The sequence below is a fragment of the Alexandromys fortis genome, unplaced genomic scaffold (assembly GCF_014885135.2).
Source record: "Alexandromys fortis isolate MF-2015 unplaced genomic scaffold, M_Fortis_MF-2015_v1.1 scaffold_80, whole genome shotgun sequence".
Lineage (NCBI taxonomy): Eukaryota > Metazoa > Chordata > Mammalia > Rodentia > Cricetidae > Alexandromys > Alexandromys fortis.
This window is the reverse complement of record NW_026068174.1, coordinates 5,276,142-5,295,711: the sequence shown is the minus strand read 5'-3', so window position 1 is coordinate 5,295,711 and position 19,570 is coordinate 5,276,142. Positions and strand designations below refer to the sequence as shown.

The 19,570-nt window shown below is 49.3% G+C and overlaps 1 protein-coding gene across 8 annotated transcripts in view; it reads left to right on the top strand.

The window, feature by feature from the left end:
- The first annotated feature begins 4,131 nt into the window (after positions 1-4,131).
- Myo18a (myosin XVIIIA) overlaps positions 4,132-19,570 on the top strand; it is a 100,810-nt gene continuing 85,371 nt past the window's right edge. For 7 of the 8 annotated variants that reach the window (XM_050128576.1, XM_050128574.1, XM_050128572.1 and 4 more), the window contains exons 1-2: positions 4,132-4,273; positions 15,953-17,032. In XM_050128576.1, coding sequence (XP_049984533.1) covers positions 16,034-17,032 — 999 coding nt within the window. In that variant the 5' untranslated portion in view covers positions 4,132-4,273; positions 15,953-16,033. Of the gene's footprint in view, positions 4,274-6,512; positions 6,624-15,952; positions 17,033-19,570 lie in introns of those variants that run through there. The other variant, XM_050128570.1, reaches the window with a different exon arrangement.

The window sequence follows — 19,570 nt, the reverse complement described above, 5'->3', positions numbered from 1 at the left end:
CCTGTCTTGAAAAACCAAAATAATAATAATAATAAAAAAATAAATTAATAATAAATACCTGATAAATTATAATCAATAATAACAATAATAAATCTTGGGTCTGAAGAGATGGCTCAGGGGTTGAGAACACTGGCTGCTCTTCCAGAGGTTCTGAGTTCAATTCCCAGCACCTACATGACTCACAGCCATCTGTAATGAGATCTGACGCCCTCTTCTGGCCTATAAGTGTATAAGCAGGTAGAATAATGCATACATAATAAATATATAAACATGGGGCTGGAGAGATGGCTCAGTGGTTAAGAGCGCTGACTGCTCTTCCAGAGGACCTGGGTTCAAATCCTAGCACACACATGGCAGCTCACAACTGTCTGTAACTTCAAAATCTGACATCCTCACAAGTACATACATGTAATGTAGCAAAATACCAATGCAAATAAAAAAATTAAATTATAAAAAGCAAATAAGTAAATAAATCTTAAAAAATCAAATCTCCTGATTTGCAAGGGTTTGTTGTTGGTGTTTGTTTTAAGTCCATTATCACTGCTTGCCTAAGCTGCTCTCATTCAGTACCTCCTCAACCAGTATCCAGGACTACTGACCCCTGCCTAGTTCGTACTGGAGGAGGGTAGCACGGTAGCTAGTCATTTTGTGAGTTTTACACCTGCCGTCTCCTAAGCCTCACACTAACTCTATGACATACATTTTATTAGCCTCCCATTTTACAGATGAAGAAATAGAGGTCCAGAGAGATGAATAATAGCTAACATTAGCTAACCACGCACCACATTTCAAGTCCTGGGCTAATTGCTGTAAGTGAATTTATTCATTTAATCTTCTCCCAGCCTTCAGAGCTGAGCTAAGCACTATTATTATCCCCATTTTATAGATGAGGAAATTGAGGTTTAGAGAGGGCGAGGACCTTGCTGGCAGCTGGTGGAGTCCAGGATCCTCTCCATGTGGCCCCAAAGCCCAGCTGCTAGTCACTGAAAACTCCCAGGATGCAGTTTATCTAAGCAGTTCTGAGCAAGCGCCGTGTGTGTGTGTGTGGCAGGGGGTGTGTGGCTTGGCTTTCTAAAGCCTGGTTTCTAATCCGGAAGATAGAAATAATAACAACTTGCTAACAGGGCAATGGTGGAGATTAAATGAGATAGTTCTATGGAGGAGTCAGCGTGGTCTGACCCATACTGAGGGATCAACTGAGGGAACGGGTTTTTAATAACCTTTCTTGTTTCTCAGTTGGCCTACCAAAGTCAGATTACCTCAGGAGTTTAGAAAAAGTCTCTAAAAAACAAGATGGGGGGGGGACTGAAGAGATGGTTCAGAGGTTATTTAAGAGCATTGTCTACTCTTCCAGAGGTCCTGAGTTCAATTCCCAGCAACCATATGATGGCTCCCAACCATCTATAATGAGATCTGGTGCCCTTTCTGGCATGTAGGCATTCACTCAGTCAGAATACTATATGCATAATAAATAAATAAATAAAAAATTTTTGTTTTGTTTTTTGAGACAGGGTTTTTGTGTAGTCCTGGTTGTCCTGGAACTCACTCTGTAGACCAGGTTGGCTTTGAACACACAGAGATACTCCTGCCTCTGAAGTGCTGGGATTAAAGGTGTGCACCACCACTGCCCAGCAATAAATAAATCTTAAAAAACAAAACAAAACAAGATGGGTATGGGCTACATCTGTAATCTTAGTACTTTAGAGGCTTAGGGAGGAGCCTGGTCTACATAGTGAGCTGCAGATCAGTTAGAGTTATAGAACAGGACCCTGTCACAAAAACAAACAAAACAAAAGAACAAAGTTGGAGTACAGCCCAGTTCTTAGCATGCACAAAATCCTGGGTGTGATCTCATCCTAGTCTCTCATAAAATGACATGGTGACCCATTGAGCAATCCAGCATTTGGGAGGCAAAGGCAGGAAGATCAGAAGTTCAAGGCCAGCCCGAGTTACACAAATCGGTGTGTCAAGAACAATTATTAAAGAACTGGCCCCTGCATTATTTTATGGGGCCATGCCTCTGATATTTTTTTTCTGTGAGGGGGGAGAAGTTTTACTTTTACTTCCATTTATAGCAAAGACAAAGTGGTGGTGCACACCTTTAACCCAGAACTCAGGAGGTGAGTTCGAGGTCAAGCTGGTCTACATAGAGAGTTCCAGGTCAGCCAGAACTGCATACTGAGACCCTGTCTCAAACCAAAACCAAAAATTCAATCAAACACAAATCCAAACAAACAACACTCAGTTTGACATTTATGGCAAAACTGAGTGGAAAGTACAGAGAGGATTTTTGTTGTTGTCTATGTTTTTTCCAAGACACAGTGTCTCTGTGTGGCCCTGGCTGTCATGGAATTTGTTCTGTAGACCAAGCTGGCCTCAAACTCAGAGATCCACCTGCTTCTGCCTCCTAAGTGCTGGGATTAAAGGTGTGCACCACCGCTGCCCAGATTCCCAGATATCTTAGGGTTTGTACTGCTGTGATGAAACACCATAACCAAAAGCAAATTGGGGAGGAAAGGGTTATTTTTGCTTGCACTTCCATATCACTGCTCATCATCCAAAGAAGTCAGGATAGGAACTCAAACAGGAGGCAGGAACTGACGCAGAGGCCACAGAGGGGTGCTGCTTACTGGCTTGCTGCCCATGACTTGCTCAGCCAGCTTTCTTATGGCATCCAGGACCACCAGCCCAACGATGGCCCCATCCACAATCGGCTGGGCCCTCCCCATCAACCACTAAGGAAGAAAATGCCCTACTGGCTTGCCTGTAGCAGATCTATATGGAGACACTGTCTCAATTGAGGTTCCCTCCTCTCAGACATAAAACTATCCCGCACACCAGCTGAAGTTCATCAGAGGTGACATACACTCTATGGATATCCAAAACTGTATCGTGACATGTGTTCACCAGTGTAATATCGTACAGAATAGTATTACTACACTTTAAAAATCCCAGGGCTCTGCCCTTCTGTCCATCTCTCCACCCTAGCTCCTGACACCACCAACCTTTCGTCACCTCTAGAGGAACCTCACTCGCTCTGCCTTTTCCAGGACAACATAGAATTGGGATCACATAGTACGGAGCCTTTTCCAGTTGGCTTCTTTCACCTAGTAAACGTGCAATAAGGGCTCCTCTGCATCTTTCCATGGCTTGGTTGCTCATTTCTGTTTGACTCCGAGTTTCATTGTTTAGATGTTCTATACCCTTATCGACTTAGCCACCAGCTTAAGAGATATTGCTCACTTCTGTGTCTTGGCGATTATGAAGGACGCTGTTAGAAAGTCATGCAGGTTTTTGTGTGTACATAATTTCAATTAATTTGGGTAAATATCAAGAAGTGGTTAAATTTTGCGAGAAACCGTCTTTGAGAGACAGGTGTGGTGGCTCTCACCTTTCATCTCAGTATTCTGTAGGCAGAGGCAGGTGGATCTCTGAGTTCAAGGCCAGCCTGGTCTACAGAGAGAGTTCCAGGAGAGCCATGGCTACACAAAGAAACCTGTATCGAAAAAACAAAATGAATAAATTAGTTAAACTAAATAAACCGTCTTTCACAGTAGTTGCGTCACCGCCACCATTTGGTGTTTGAGCTTGTCGTTCCTCTCCTTTCCCATGCTGGCTCTGGATTTGGGGCCTCGCGGGTATTAGACCTCTTAGAGCCTCAAGGGCATTCTCAGACTAAGCTATTGAGAGCCTGTTCCCACCTTGGGGTGGAGCTTTGGAAGTGCCCCTTGGATTTAGCCAGTTGGCACCATCCAGCAGGGACTTTGGTGTACCTCTGCAGAGCCACTCTGGGAAGCGGCAGCCACCAAGACTCAATTACAACCTTTGAACAGTTCTATCCTGACCAAGTCCATGAATGTCCAGTGCCTGCCTTGGGTAGAACTTCCAAACATTTAGCACGTCCCTCTGGTGTCTTCCCTGGACAGTGTAGCTCAGCATCTTCAGATATGCCCGCAGTCTCCAGCAGTTAGAGCGGACAAAATCTCCAGGCAAGACCTCTCGGACCTGTAGGGTTTCGGAGTCCAGCTAGGATCACCTCTGGGCAGCGCCGGGCGCCCCCTGGGCTCGAATCTGGCCACTCGCCCCGGCATTAGACCGGCGGGTGTCTATCCGGTCAGCCTCCAGAAGGGGGCGCCCTTCGGTCCGCTCGACTCGCGCGGGCGCGGGGGGCGGCGCTGCGCTGCGCCGTGCTGCGCTCCAGCCGGGACCCGGCCGGGGCCGCTGGATGCCGCGTCTCCGCTCCTGCTGCCTGCCGGGCGGGCTCCGGCGGCCGGTGAGTACGGGGCAGTCCCGCGGGGGTGAACCGGGCCCGGTAGGGTAGCGCGGTGGGCTCGGGCCGGCCGGCGGGGCCCGCGGGCTCCTGCTCCTCCCCTGTCCCTTGGAAGCGGCGGCCCGGACTCTAGGCTCTGTCCCTGGCGGCGCCGTGGGGCTGGACAGCCCGGGTGGGGGCCGATCGGGAGCGGCGGACAGGGAAAGCGCGGGGCCCGGGCTGGCAGGCTGGGCGCCGGAGGCAGGATAGGGTGGCCTTTGGCTGGGGGAGGGACTGAAGGTTTAGAGGACCCAGGTGGCCCTGAGCTGTGGGATGGGGGCTGCAGGCTCGGAACTGGGTCGGGGGGCATCTCTGGGCTAGGCCCAAGACCCCCAAATGAACCGAGCGGGTGAGGCACTGAGGAAGACAGCGAGGAAGGCGAGCACCTCCGCCGAGTCCTTTATCCCTGCCAGCGGCCTTCACCCTTTCACTGCCAGGCCGACAGCGGGCTCCTCTCAAAAGAGCAGCTGCTAGACAGCTGGCAAAACAATGGAGACCCCGCTTCCCGGGCCCCCTCCTCTTGGGACAGATGATGGGGGCGGGTGGGCCAATGTCAGGCTAGGGGGATCAGCAGTGTTGGCTGTCCCGCTTAACTGGTTGCCCACTTCACCTTTCCCTGCAAGGGGTGGGGTGTGTGTGGGAAGGTAGGGCAGCCTGCCCCAGGCCTTTGGGAAAGAGCACCGATGCCCCGCCCTGCGAACCTGCCATGCCAGTTGTTTCGCCAATGGAAGGGGAGGTGGCAGGGTCAGGTGCCCCCGCCCTTCCCTGTGCTAGAGGCACACACGTTGGTACCCAGCATGACCCAAGGAGTGGGGGTCACACTCCTAGAAGAGATAAGGCCTGCCGGCACACACCACAGGTTGGGGCATTGTTGTGTGGGTGTCGCCCTGTGGCAAGGCACATGTGTCCTACTGATTAGTTGGAAAGACTGCCGCCAGAAGGAGCTCGGGGTGGCTGGAGGTGGGAAGGGGAGGACAGCCAACTTGTTTCTGTACTCATTTTGCCTGGTCTTTTATCCAGCAAGGCTGTGTTTGTCAGCCTCCTGGTGTGTGGTGGAGAGGCCAACGATGCATTTCCTGGAGGGGGCTGCCCTGTGGGGCCTTCCTGCCCTCAGGTAGTCCTCCAGTTAATAGAATTAGGATCCGTCTCCCTTCATCTCACTAATGCGCTGGGCTTGTTTGCAGAGGTCGACTGTGCCTCTCTGTGTCCCTGACTTATCTGTGGCTGAGGCGTCCCTGAAAACGCCCCGCGGTAGTTGAGCGAATGAAGTGGGGTCATATTGGAAAGAAGGTGAAGTTCGCTGCAGGGCTAAGCGCGGGGCCCCTCTAGCAGTATGATGAATTCTGGCTGCCTTGGCTTATGCTCACCAAATCTGGAGCTTTTTTCTTGAGCAGGTTGGTGTCTTGTTGCCATGGCAATAGGCTTGGCTAAACTGTGCACCCACCCTTTCTGGTTCTGGGGCTACTTTCTATTTGGGAATATTGAAAGTTGCCCTCCTGATGTCTCCGGCTTCCTGACAGGCCTTGTTGGGTCTTTGCCAAAGGCCTGCAACCTCCTCAGCTTCCCCTCCGTCCTTTTGTAAGGAGGTTTTCCAGGAAGCATCTTCCTGGTTGCTGGACAAGACATGGTTGGTTATATATAGCCTTGGGTGGAGGTGTGCTTGGCTATTGAGGATTAAGGATACTGGCAGTGGAGCCTCAATTCCAGGAAAACAATGGGGTGAGCTGTTGTGTTGCAGGCTGAGGGCACTGAGGAAGGGTTGTAGCCCTGGGAGGAGGGACTGAGTAGGAAGGTCACAGGCTATGGATACTTCCTTTGAGAGCTTGGACTTTGGATAGTTGACTGCCGGATACTTGGTATCTGAGTATCTTGTTTGTTTGCTCTCTCCTGGCCTGGCTCAGGTCCCAGGTTGTGTGTCCGAAGGCTTCTTCCTCAGAAGCCGTCATCACAGGGATGGTGCCTTTCCTAACTCCTGTGCTGTCTGGGCTTATTGCCCAGAGAGATCCCTTTCAGTGGCTTTGCTGGAGGTTGCTCCCTGAAGGGGGCACGGGTCTTCAAAAATGGGACCTGAAAAGTCTAAGACTCCCCTAAAGCAGGTATCTGTAGGTGCACTGGGTGGAGCAGGACTGGGCTTTCCGTGAAAAGGGAATCCACCCTGCTGGGGTGGAGCAGGGAGTTGGGACTCCGGAAGTCTTCAACCAGTCTAAGTGTGTCAAAGGATTTCGGGGCAGCAGGGCTGTTCTTGCTGGGTGAAACCACAGATCTGCCCCTAGCCTCCGGAGTGGGCACCGTGGACTGGAAGCAGAGCTTTTGCGTGAGTCCTGGTCTGGAGGGTAAAACTGAAGGGCTGGGGAGCCACTGTGTGTTCTGACTGACAGGTCCTCCCAGCACTCAGGAATGAAGTTTTAAAGTTGTGCTTTGGGTTAGGTCCTGGCTGCTTTAAGATCTTTACGCCTCATCCTACCCCAGTCATTGTCTTCTTCCCCCGCCCCAGCTCTTCTGAGGTCTATTTTTTTTTTCTTTACCTATTTTCTGGGGTAGCCAGAATTAGAGGCTGCAGAGCAGTAGAGTTTGGAGCTAGAGTGGCAGGAGTGGGTGGTGACTCTCTAGTCCCCCCTCCCACTTCTTCATCTTCCTCCCCTTTGTGGAGGTAGGAATTGTGTGCCTTGTAAATGATCTGCATTCCCTTGACAAACAGGGGTTTTGTGTTGTAGACTGAGGCTTTTACAGGGCTCAACGATGGGTTTCTTTTTTTGCCAGGTACTTTATCATCTTTGGATATATATATACACATATATAAAACATATGTGTTATATATATAACATATACACACATATATACATATATTGTCAAATTTATATATCTATAAATTCTCTGTTCAGAGAGATAGTGTTGGGTTCAAGGTCACACGGCAAGTCTGAGACAGAGAAGGATTCGAACCTGTATCTTGTAGTACAGCAGAATTTCCCTCAAGCAGAGGTTTGGGGCAAGTCTGCGCAGTCAGACCCTTAAAGATTTTACAGTTGGAAGACCCGAGGCTGAAGAGGAGATGCCACTTGCTCAAGGTCACGCAGAAGGGGTGGGTGACCTGCGGAAGGATGGCAGGATTGGGCTGCGGACAGGAGGCACTGGAGGCTGAGGTGACACTTGGAGGGGGGGCTGGGCCTCTGGCATTCTCCCGCCCTGGTCCTCCCTGGCCCCTGCAGCTTGCTGCTTGTTGTGGGAGTGGGTTCCGCAGCAGCAGGCGGTGCCGGACTGCAGATGCTGTCGCTTGCTCTGCGGGCTGGCTGGCGAGGAAACGCCGAGGGCCACGGGGCTACCGGGCTGCTCTGGGCGGGCCAGCTGATGTCATGTGAGAAGCGTGCACACCTGGAGCCAGATAAGCTCCGTGTGACCTGGCAGTGAGTCACGCGGCACTGCGGAGCTCAGCAGAAGCGGCGGGCGCGGGCCAGGTCAGCCTGCGCGACCCTGCGTGGCGCTGCACTGTCGCAGGCCGGCCTGGGGAAGAGGGACCTCGGCTGGAGGGAACCACGGCTCCCGAGGTCAGAGGCCAAGGGAGAGACCGGCCCCCTCGGGAAAGGCATTTCCTTTGTATTTATTTATGAGTGTGGGGTGGGGTGGGGGCGGGGAACTGACCTAAGGATCCATCCACAGCAGCCTAGTTAGGGCCTCCGTTTGGGGACACTAATGCTATAGTATAGGAGTTTCCATTTCCTGGGGTTTCTGCTTTGCCCGCAGCAGGATGGTCCATTTAATTCTGTCCTAAAGCCACAGAACACCACTTCAAAGTTTTGAAGACAAGAAGTCAAGCCTTATGCTGATCATGGCAAATGCTATTTACAGCTTTGATGCCAGGAGATTGCTCACCCACTAGATTACAAGAATCCCTTTTTCATTTTGTGAAATGGTCACCCTCCCCATCTCCGACTCTAGAGTCAGACCTTTTGTTTTGTTTTTGGTGCAGTGCTGGCCTTCAAACCCAGGCCTGTCACAGGTGTCAGTCAAACCCTTTATCGCTGAGCTATTTGGCCAGCTCTGCAGAACTTTTAAAGGCTTGTTACATGGATGGGTAGAGAGAAAGTTAAATGTTACATCAAAATATAAGTTAACGTACGTATTTTTATGTTTTCTGTAGAAAATAAAGCATGCAGAAACATTGCTCAGAATCCTATTCCACGGGGGCTGGAGAGATGGCTCAGTGGTTAAGAGCACTGCCTCCTCTTCTAAAAAGGTCCTGAGTTCAATTCCCAGCAACCACGTGGTGGCTCACAACCATCTGTAATGAGATCTGGTGCCCTCTTCTGGCCTGAAGGCATGCTTGCAGGCAGAATACTATATACATAATAATAAAGAAAACATTAAAAAAAAATCCTATTCCACTCAGTTCCCCCACCCTCACTTGGACACACATGCACCTACCATCTGAATATTCACATTGTAAAAAATTATACCATGGGCCAGAAAAATGCCTCAGCTGGCAAAGGTACTTGCTGCCAAGCCTGACGATCTGAGTTCAATTCCTGGGAACTTCATGGTAGATAGAAGGAGAGACCTCTCACAAGTTGACCTTTTATGTCTGCAGTGGTGCTGTGGTACATAAGCGCATATACACAGATAAATGAATAAAATGTAATAAAAATTAAAAGTGTGTACGCATACATGCACACATATACCACAAATCTGTTTTTTTTTAGCTGTTCTAAAATCTGTATCTCTTCAAAGCATACATTTCCCCCCTTGAACATGCAAATAAAATTTGTACTATACACGTGTACATTCACATACACATACATACAGACATTAAAAAAAATTAGCGGCTGAGTCGTTGTGACGCACACCTTTAGTCCCAGAACTCTGGAGGCAGAGGCAGGTGGATCTCTGTTAGTTCAAGGCCAACCTGGTCTACAGAGTGAGTTCCAGGACAGCCAGGGCCTTTAGACAGAGGAACCCTGTCTCCAAAAACAACAAGGAAAAAATTTAGCCACATGGGCCTGGGGAGACACCTCAGCTCTTCCAGAGCCCTCACATGGTGGCTCACGCCTTCTGTAATCAGTTCTAAGGTAGCCAGTGCCCTCTTGCAGCTTCTGAAAGCACCAGACTTGCAAGCGGCCCCTATAAGTACATACAAACAGAACACTTGTGCACATTGAAGAAAGAAATCAGAATATACTGTCCAATAACTTGCTCTTCGTATTTAACACTATGGAATTTTTCCAGTCAGTATACACAAATGTACCCCCTCCTTTTTTTTTTTTCCAGTCTGGAGAATTGAACCTCTAGCCTTGTGCCTGCCAGACAAACTCCCTAACGCTGAATCATACCCACAGCCTCTACCTCATTCTTTTAATAACTTCCTGGTTATTTTATAATTTAGCAGTTCCTCTAGTGATGCACATTCATGTTTATAGATTTGCCATTATAAATAAAGCCACCAAAGATTAGTTATGTTTATTTTGTGGACCACCTACAGACGACCCACAAGTAGAATTGATCAGGCAGGGGCTGGAGAGATGCACTGTGGATAAGAGCACTTGCTTCTCCTCCAGAGGACCCAAATTCAGTTCTGTACAGCTCATAACAACTTTGTTGTGGTTGTTGTTTTCTTTTTTGGTTTTTTGAGACACGGTTTCTCTGTATAACCTTGGCATTCCTGGAACTCCCTAATAGACCATACTGACCTTGAACTCACAAAAATCCACCTTCAAAGACATTTGCTACCAGGGCCTGGATTTACAACCACTTGTAACAACAACTCCAAGGGACTGGACACCCTTTTCTGGCTTTTTCCATGTACCTATACACACATGGTGTTACTCAAGTAGACACACACACATATACACATAAAATTTTAAGATAATTGAACTGGTCTAAAGGAATGTATATAGGTAATTTCATAAGAACCACCTGCTTGCTCTACTAGAGAATTATGCCAGGGCTCACTCCCACAGTGTGTACACTAAAATTGAATAATCCATGGATTAGCATGGCACCTGGCAAGGATCACGTACAAGTTCTTGAAGCAGTTCCTGTTCCCCCATCCCCCCCCCACCCCCAGACAGGATTTCTCTGTGTTGCCCTGGTTGTCCTGGAACTCGCTCTGTAGACCAAACTGTCCTCAAACTCAGAAATCTGCCTGCCCCTGCCTCCAAGTGCTGGGATTAAAGGCTTTCATCACCACTGCTAGGCTAGCATAGCAGTTCCTATTTTTATAATAAAAGTGACCAGGCCTTTTTGATACTCAAAAGAAAGAACCTATGGGGCCGGTGAGGTGACTCAGTAGGTAAAGGCATTGCCACCGAGACTTTTAACCTGAGTTCTGAGTTTGATCCCCTGAGCCTGGAAAGAGAGAACTGACTTCTACAAGTTGTCTTTTGACCTCCACCTGTGCATGTCTGCCCCCACCCCTAGAATAAATCAATGCAATTAAAAGTTTTTTTTAAAGAAATCACATCAGCGTGTACTTTGATCAGCATATATGAGAGTCTGTTTCCCATGCCCTAGGTGATATTGCTCTTGAAGTTTTTTATTAAACTACTAAGTGAAAAATACCATGTGTTCGTATCACATGTCTGTGTCTGTTACGGAAGCTGGCCTTTTGTGTGTCTGCATCCGTGAATTTCCTGTCTGTTCTTAGCAGTAGTTATGGGGGCTGTGGACTCCAGCAGCTTCATCTGGCCATGTGCTCACTGGCCCAACCTCACACCTTTGGGCTTTACCATCTTTATACAAAGATCTAAAGCCAGGCTCTGGTAGTTTACACCTTTAATCCCAGCACTCGGGAGGCAGAGGCAGGCAGATTTCTGAGTTCGAGGCCTGTTTGGTCTATAGTGTGAGTTCCAGGACAGCCAGGGCTGTTACTCAGAGAAACAGCATCCAAACAAAACCCAAACAGAATTGTATTAACGTGTATGCTTTTGTCAATAGTTCCTTTTGCTCTTGTATCTATGGTTCTGAGAGTCATTCTTGTTGCAGGAGTAGCAGTGTATTTTGTGGACATGTAAATTATTTATTCTTGGGCTTTGGGCTGATGGGGGCATCTTTGAGTTGGGTGTCCTTGCCTTCAAGAGGCTCACTGTCCTAAGGTGGGTTGGTGGTAAAGCAAGTCTTTAATCTCAGCAATCTGGAGGCAGAGGCAGGTGGATCTCTGGGAGTTCAAGGCCAGGTAGGGACAGAGAAAACCTGGGGGGGGGGGCGGGGAACCAGAAACAAACAAAGCAAAAAAGAGGCTCGCTGTCCTAAAATGATAAAGCAGCTGAGTCAGTCGACAGATTATTCTTTGAGACAGGAGGGTCAAGATAACTTAGGGACATACTTACCTTTCCTCCAGTCAAAATTAGGGAAAGCGTCCTGGTCAGGGGAGTTAGAGATGGAAGTCAGGATGATTAGGGTGATTACAAGGCTAAAGTCATCTAAGGAAGGGAGAGGGCAAGAGAGGAAGGGGCAGGGCAGGAGACCTGCCACAAAGATGAGGATCTGGGAGGTGGTGGTTTCGGAGTTGCTGGAGGTTTTCCTCTGAGGACAGGGGCCGCTGGCAAGTCCACGGACTCTGAGAAGGGTGAGCAAGGCTGAGGCATATAGCGGCCTCTGCAACTGCACTGCAGATTTGGTTCTGGAGAGAGGCTCTGTGGAGGCAGGCCGGTAGTGGTAGACACACACGTGGCTCAGGAGAGACTAGCTCCACAGCCAGGCCCAACCACATGGGGCGCCTTGTGAGCTGTGCAGGTAGTAGAGACAGGACAGGAGCGGTAAGTGACTCACGGTGCAGCCTCCAAGGCCCTGGGCTTGTAATGAGAGGAGTGTCTTTGACTGAAAGTTAATAGCTAACTTGTGTCCACAAGAGACTTGTACTCTCGGAATTTTAAAGCTGGAAGAGGGATAGATCATTTAGTTCAACCTTGAGTGAAGTGATAGGCTCAAGGTCCCCTGGAGATCTGTGACAAATCCAGGCCTAGATACAAGATCCTTAGCAGTTTTAGTCAGAGCTGTCCCTGTGGTGCTGTCTGGTCTTGCCTGTTGCAGTGACAGTGAGGGACAAGCTAGCCATGAGAGAGGGGTTTGCATGAGATAACTTCGAAGGGACTTTTCTAGCTCAAAGATTCTAGAATCTTGGGACTGCTTTCCGTTGATGGTACTCAGCTATCTAACCTCCAGCAAAGCCAGGATTGGGTAAGGACAACATGGTTGACAGTTGGGTTTTCTGTGGGTTGGGCAGTGGCTAAGACCCCCTTCTTTGTCCCCTCTTAAGTCTCCAAGAGTTTTCCATTCGTTTCCATTTTCTTCTCCAGGTATCCTGGAGCCATCCTTAGTCCTCAAGGGCAGTGGGTGGTGACCAGCCAGAGACCCCATAGCCTGGCACAGGACGGATCTGTGCCTTGTTCCATCAGCACTGGGAGGAGATATTCCCCCAGGCAGGGCCAGCTGTCCCTCACTCCCACTGCCCTGAGTCCAGAGCCAGCTGACCACAACTGCTCCTGATTGGTACTGTTCACTGGAACACTTAGGAGCAAAAATTTTAGTTTACCAAGGAGAAACTGAGGCCAGAGGAGCTGGAGCAATAGCTTAGTGGGTAAAGGACTTGCCTTGTACACACAAAGTCCTGAGTTCCTTCCCCAGGACTTAAGCTAAAAAAACAAACAAACAAGCTGGGCAGTGGAGGTGCACACCTTTAATCCCAGCAAGGGGGGCAGAGGCAGGTGAATCACTGGTGAGTTCAAGGCCAGCCTGGTCTACAAGAGCTAGTTCCAGGACAGCTAGGACTGTTACACAGGGAAACTCTGTCTTGAAAAACCAAAACCAACCAACCAAACAAACAAAAACAAAACAAACAAAAAGCAAGCGAGTGGGGCATAAATGTGGTACAGGCTGGAACCCAGTGCTGGGAGCAGAGACAGGTGGGTCCCTGGGATTCAGTAGCCTGCTCAGAGCTCCAGGCTAGTGAAAGACCCTGCCTGAGTTTGTTGACCTCTGGTTTCCATATGCACATGGATAACCACATAACCACACGTCTGTGCACCAGTGCACACACACAGAAACTGCAGTCAGAGAGGGAAATGGGTTCTTGCTATAATAGCTGTAAGGAGTTAGGGACCAGACCAGATTTCTTACCCTGTGAATACATTCTGTTCTAGTTTGCCTGCTTTTGACATGATAAACACCATGACCTGAAGCAGTTTGGGGAGGAAAGGGTTTTCACAGTTCATCCTGAAGGGAAGTCAGGGCAGGAACTCAAGGCAGAGGCCATGGAGGGGTGCTGCTTACTGGCTTTTTCCTCATAGTTTGCTAAGCCTGCTTATACCTTATAGCCAGGATACATTCTATCGCTAGAGTTCTCTAGAGTTGTACTGGTCCCTCCAGCAGCCCTGGACTCAATATCTGAAGTGTAGTCTGTCTGAATTGAATTGTGCTCTAAATGTAAATCCCATACAGGAATTTATCTATTTATCTATTTATTTTTGTTTTTTTGAGACAGGGTTTCTCTGTGTTGCCTTGGCTGGCCTGGAACTAGCTCTGTAGACCAGGCTGGCCTCAAACACACGGAGATCCACCTGCCTCTGCCTCCTTAGTGCTGGGATTAAAGGCGTGCCCCATCACTGCCTGGTTTACTTACTTATTTAAGACCAGAACAGAACTAAATATGGGAAATTGAATATTAAATATCTCAATGTTTTATGAAGATTAGATGTTGAGATGACAATAATTTGGATTTATTATATCAAGTAAAATATATTATCAAACTTAAGTTTATTTAGTTTGTTTTTGAAACAAGGTTTCTATTTTCTGTCCAAATTTGCCTCAAATGTAAAATTCCATGTAGTTAGAATTATAGGTATGTGTCACCCTGCCTAAATTCACCTATTTCTTTCTTGTTATTTATGTTATGTGTGTGGGTGTTTTGTTTGCATGTATGTGTGCATACCACATATGTGCCTGGTGCTGGTGGAGACCAGAAATGGCCATTGGATCTCCAGAAATGGCCATTGGGTCTCCTGGAACTGAAGTTGGTTGTGGACTGCCATGTGTATACTGGGATCAAACCGAGGTCCTCCGGAAAAGCAGCCAGTGCTCTTAACTGCTGAGCTATTTCTCCATCCTCGTCACTTGTTTCTTTTTAAACATTGAAAAAAATGTATGTACATAATATATGTATTAATTTTTTTATTTCTTATAGATAGTACTGCTTTAGAAGAAAGACCTGCCAGGAACCACAAGGATCAGGGTGATTTGCAGAGGGGAAGCAATTAGGCAATGCACAGGGCCCTTGGGAGTTCCTAGTCTTGATGTCTTCCTGGGCATTGAACCTTGGTTGGTGGGAGTTGGTCCCTCTCAATGGAATGGGGCTTCTGCAGGTATTTGCCTGGCTGTGGGGGTTTGGCAGAGAGAGGAAATGCCTGTTCAGGGGCTGGCAATAGGCCATTACTGGAGGGGTAAGTTCATAGATCCTCTGTCTGGAATTCAGAGGGGAGGCTTGCATGGAGAGAGAAAAATTACAGTTGATTTCTAATTAGATGGTATGGCCTACTTCTTATTTTGTGTTCCCTGCTGGTTAGAACAAGAACCGCTCTCCGAGCTCCACCCCCACCAGGTTTTTCTTAGTCCTGCCCCCAATTGGGTATGCATGAGAGTGGGGGTAGGTTGGGACCTTAGGTGCGCACATCTTGGAGCTGGGCCTTTCTCTGGGGCCACCACAACTTTCTTCCCTGGCTATATTTAGGTGTTGGTCAGGGAGGCAGGGAAGGATGTGAGTGTTTCAGGATCCTGTTTTTCTAGCCGACCCCACCCCACCCCCACCACACAACTGTCTGTCCTGTTACAGTCTGGGATTTCCCCTTCCTTCCCTCCTTGCTTTACTCTGGGCATCCAGGGCCTTAGAAGAAACACTTATTTCATGAGTAGAACCTTAACTTCCTAGGTGCATTTTTCTCATTTGTGAAGCAGACATGAAGATGTTTGCAGGAATGCTGTGGGGGTTGAATAGGAAGGAGTGTGTGTGTGTGTGTGTGTGTGTGTGTGTGTAGTTTCCGATAAAAGAACATCAAATAATGCCTGGTCCCAGGTGCTGGAGAGATGGCTCAGTGGTTAAAAGCACTTGTTTGTGCAGAGGGCCTGGATTCGGTTCCCAGCATCCACATGGCCTGTTCACTGTAACTCTAGAACCAGGGATCCAACACCCTCCTAGTCTTCTATGGCATATGTGGTGCAGGCAGGCAGGTGGGCAGGCAGAACACTCATACAAATGAATATTGTTTGACAAAGTTGGACCCTTCAAGGCCTTTGAGGCAGGGGCTAAGGCTGCTGCTCTGGGGATACCAGGCATGGGAAGGAGCCTAGTTACACGGGGTGTCCATTGCTTCAGTCCATTGTTCCCCGGCTTGTGGGGAGGGGATGCTGCAGAGTTCCTCCTGCTTCCTTTTCTGTTCCGTTCTTCATTTGGGTTCCAGGTTGCCATCGGACTTTCCGTAGGTCAAGTCTCTCCAGGAACATCTACCTCACTTTGGGCTAAAGAGTGAAGTTAGATCAAATTATGTAAATCAGAGTGCCTGGTACATCGTTAGCACTCGATGAGGGGTGATTGGTTTATCAGTATCAGCTGCTTCTGTCTGAGCTGGAAAAGACTGAATAGCTTTTCTCTATTTCTACTTGCAGCTGCAAGGTGGGGCCCAAAGACGCTGCGTTAACCACCCGTAATCTGCTGGGGGTACACCCCCTAAAAACAGCACTCCCACCATGTTTAACCTCATGAAGAAAGATAAGGACAAAGATGGCGGGCGGAAGGAGAAGAAGGAGAAAAAGGAGAAGAAAGAGCGGATGTCAGCCGCAGAACTGCGGAGCCTCGAAGAGATGAGCATGCGCCGTGGCTTCTTCAACCTGAACCGGTCCTCCAAGCGTGAATCCAAGACGCGTCTGGAAATCTCCAACCCCATCCCTATCAAGGTGGCCAGCGGCTCTGACCTGCACCTGACTGACATTGACTCTGACAGCAATCGGGGCAGCATCATCCTGGACTCGGGCCACCTAAGTACAGCCAGCTCCAGTGATGACCTCAAGGGTGAGGAAGGCAGCTTCCGGGGCTCTGTGCTGCAGCGGGCAGCCAAGTTCGGCTCACTGGCCAAGCAGAACTCTCAGATGATTGTCAAGCGTTTTTCTTTCTCCCAACGGAGCCGGGATGAGAGTGCTTCAGAGACCTCCACCCCCTCAGAGCACTCTGCAGCCCCATCACCTCAGGTCGAGGTGAGGACGCTTGAGGGACAGCTAATGCAACATCCTGGCCTAGGCGTCCCTCGACCGGGACCACGGTCTCGAGTCCCTGAACTGGTGACTAAAAGATTCCCAGCTGACCTACGTCTCCCCGCTGTGGTGCCCCCGCCACCCCCTGCTCTCCGGGAGCTGGAGTTGCAACGAAGACCCACAGGAGACTTTGGCTTCTCACTTCGGCGCACAACCATGCTGGACCGGGCCCCTGAGGGTCAGGCCTATCGACGGGTGGTTCACTTTGCTGAGCCAGGTGCAGGCACCAAGGACCTGGCCTTGGGGCTAGTGCCAGGAGATCGACTGGTGGAGATTAATGGACAGAATGTGGAGAATAAGTCCAGGGATGAAATTGTAGAGATGATCCGGCAGTCTGGGGACAGTGTACGGCTCAAGGTACAGCCCATCCCAGAGCTTAGTGAGCTGAGCAGGAGCTGGCTGCGGACTGGGGAAGGACACCGCAGGGAGCCGGCTGATGTGAGTGCTTCCCTGGGTATCAAGGGTGAGCAGGGAGTGGGCACATCCCCCGTTGGTGTACTTAAGTGGGTGATTGAGGGTACCCAGGAACTGTGAGCAGAGCTTGGCAAGTGATGAAATGGAAAGCTGGACCAGTAGGGAGGTGCCACCCCAGGAGAGGTGCACCATACTAGGTACTCTAATATTAAAGTCACAGCTTTGCTTCCCTGTGCCTTGTCAAGACACTGAAGGCAGTCCCCCAAAAGTTCACTGGGACAAAGCCTTCAGCAATTCAGCCGGGCCCCCTGGTCCTGCTGTTTCTTCCCTCCAGTACTCTTTTGGAGTGACAGGATTGAATTAGGTCATTGCCTAAAGGTCAGCTTTTGCCTGAGCTTGTACTGCTTCCCTGGCACAATCAGGAGGAGGGAGATTCTGTGGGCGGTTGGTGAGGAAGTGTTCAGCTTCATCATATAGAGATAGCTTAGAGGCCTGGGTACCATATTTCCTGAGCCCTAAATTGGAGGCTAACAGGTGCCACTTCCAGATCTGAGAGTCTGTGAGCATCGAAGTATAGGAAGTCCAGCAAGGCAATGGGTGGCACACACCTTTAATCCCAGCACTTGGGAGGCAGAGGCAGACAGGTCTCTGATTTCAAGGCCAGCCTGGTCTACAGAGCAAGTTCCAGGACAGCCAAGGCTACACAGAAAAACCTGCCTCAGAAAAAAGAAAGAAGAAAGAAAGCAAGCAAGGAAGGAAGGAAGGAAGGAAGAGAAAGAAAGAAAGAACGAACGAATGAGTGAGTATAGGAAGTCCATGTTATTTAGATCTCAGGTGAAAACCATATAAGTGACTTAAAATCATGGCTGTCTGGGGTGTTGTCGTGGTTACAGTTCTGGGGGAGATGACTTCTGTCTGCTAGGGCTTTCCTTTTACCCCAAGTGAGGGAGGCGTGGAACAGCAGAAGAGCTAACAGGAGCTGGGTCGGAAAGAACCTGTAAACCAAGACTGTAGTTTAGAGTTACCTACACTGCAGAGACAGTTTGCATTCTGACTGTTCCCGAGACAAAACCCAGTGGAGGGCATGAGATTCCTAGCAGACATGGGCAGCTCTCCATGGAGCATCCAGACTTCTGTCCTCAGGGATCTTTTGGTGCAGGAAGAGTGAAAGAATTTTGAACGTCCTGTGTGGACATGGAATATGAAGGACAAGGTGACCTTTAGTCACTGTTTCCCGTCCAGCTGTGTGTTTTAGGACCGTCCAGATCTATGCCCTGCAGTCTGAGCGATGCATGACCTACCTGGGACCTTCCAGCACTAAGTGACTAGCCAGATGTGCCAAAGTCAGAAGGGGAGGAAGTGGGGAGGAAGCAGCAGAGCCTGACTCCCAGGGAGGGGGAGTAGGATGCTGAGCATGTTGGCTCAGGCTTGCAGCATGCTAGGCCCAGAGGAGGCTGACAGTAGCAGGTCAGACCCAGGCTGATGCATTGGACTTGGGTTCCAGGCCTTCCTTTATACTGGAACTGGTTGGGTTTAATCAGCTTTGTAGGAAGATGCTTATGTGGAATCCAGAGAGGAACCTGGACTTATTCATTCTAGAGATACACATTGAGGGTCGGGTGGTTCAGCAGGTAGATGCACTTAACATACAAACCTAACAGTCTTCAGTTTGGTTCTCAGGTCCCAGAGCAGGAGAGAACTTCTAAAAAATGTCTTCTGACCTCCACATGCATACCTGACTCATACACACACACACACACACACACACACACACACACACACACACACACACGAAATAATAATTAAGGAAAAGAAGAGGCTAGAGAGATGACTGGCCAGTTAAAAGCATGTGTTGCTCATGCAGAAGACACAGGTCTGGTTCCCAGCATCCACTTGGTATCTTACAATCAAACATAACTCCTGTGCCAGGGGGTCTGAAGCCCTCTTCTAAGTTTCCTGGGACTCCAGGCATGCTGAGGTGCATATATATACATGCAGACAAAATGCTTGTACAGCATCTTCTCCGTGTTGCCGCCTAGCTACGCTGAGCTCCAGGCACGTTGCTCTAAAGGGGACAGTGAGAAGGAAGCACGTTATCGCAGAGCCAGGGTCATAATATACTGCCATGCTCGGCTAGCTTCTCCTCTGCCAGTACTGCTTTCAACAGATGGAATTTTCTTGTTCAAGCATGAATCCCCCAGAGTACTGTTGCCATCTCCCTGTCGAACCACCGCCATGCCTCTGGGACCCTGAGCCTGGCATCCCAGATGCCACTACGTTTACTCGTCGTCTTAGCTCAGGGACCATGCCGGTATCTCAGGTTTCCCAGTCACTTTCCCTTCCCAGGTAGCTGCTGCTACCCCCTCCCCAGGGAAGAGGATGCTTTAGTGTGGAAGGTGCTGGTAGCATCCACCTTACAGCTGGTATCCCTGAAGTCTGGCTTGCTCTGGCCCCCATGGGACAAGCCCAGCTGTTGCCCATCTTCACCAGCCGTTAGCTTAACAGATCTGACAGAGGACACCATAGAGAACCCCATGCCTATGCGACTTCTGAAGCGATGTA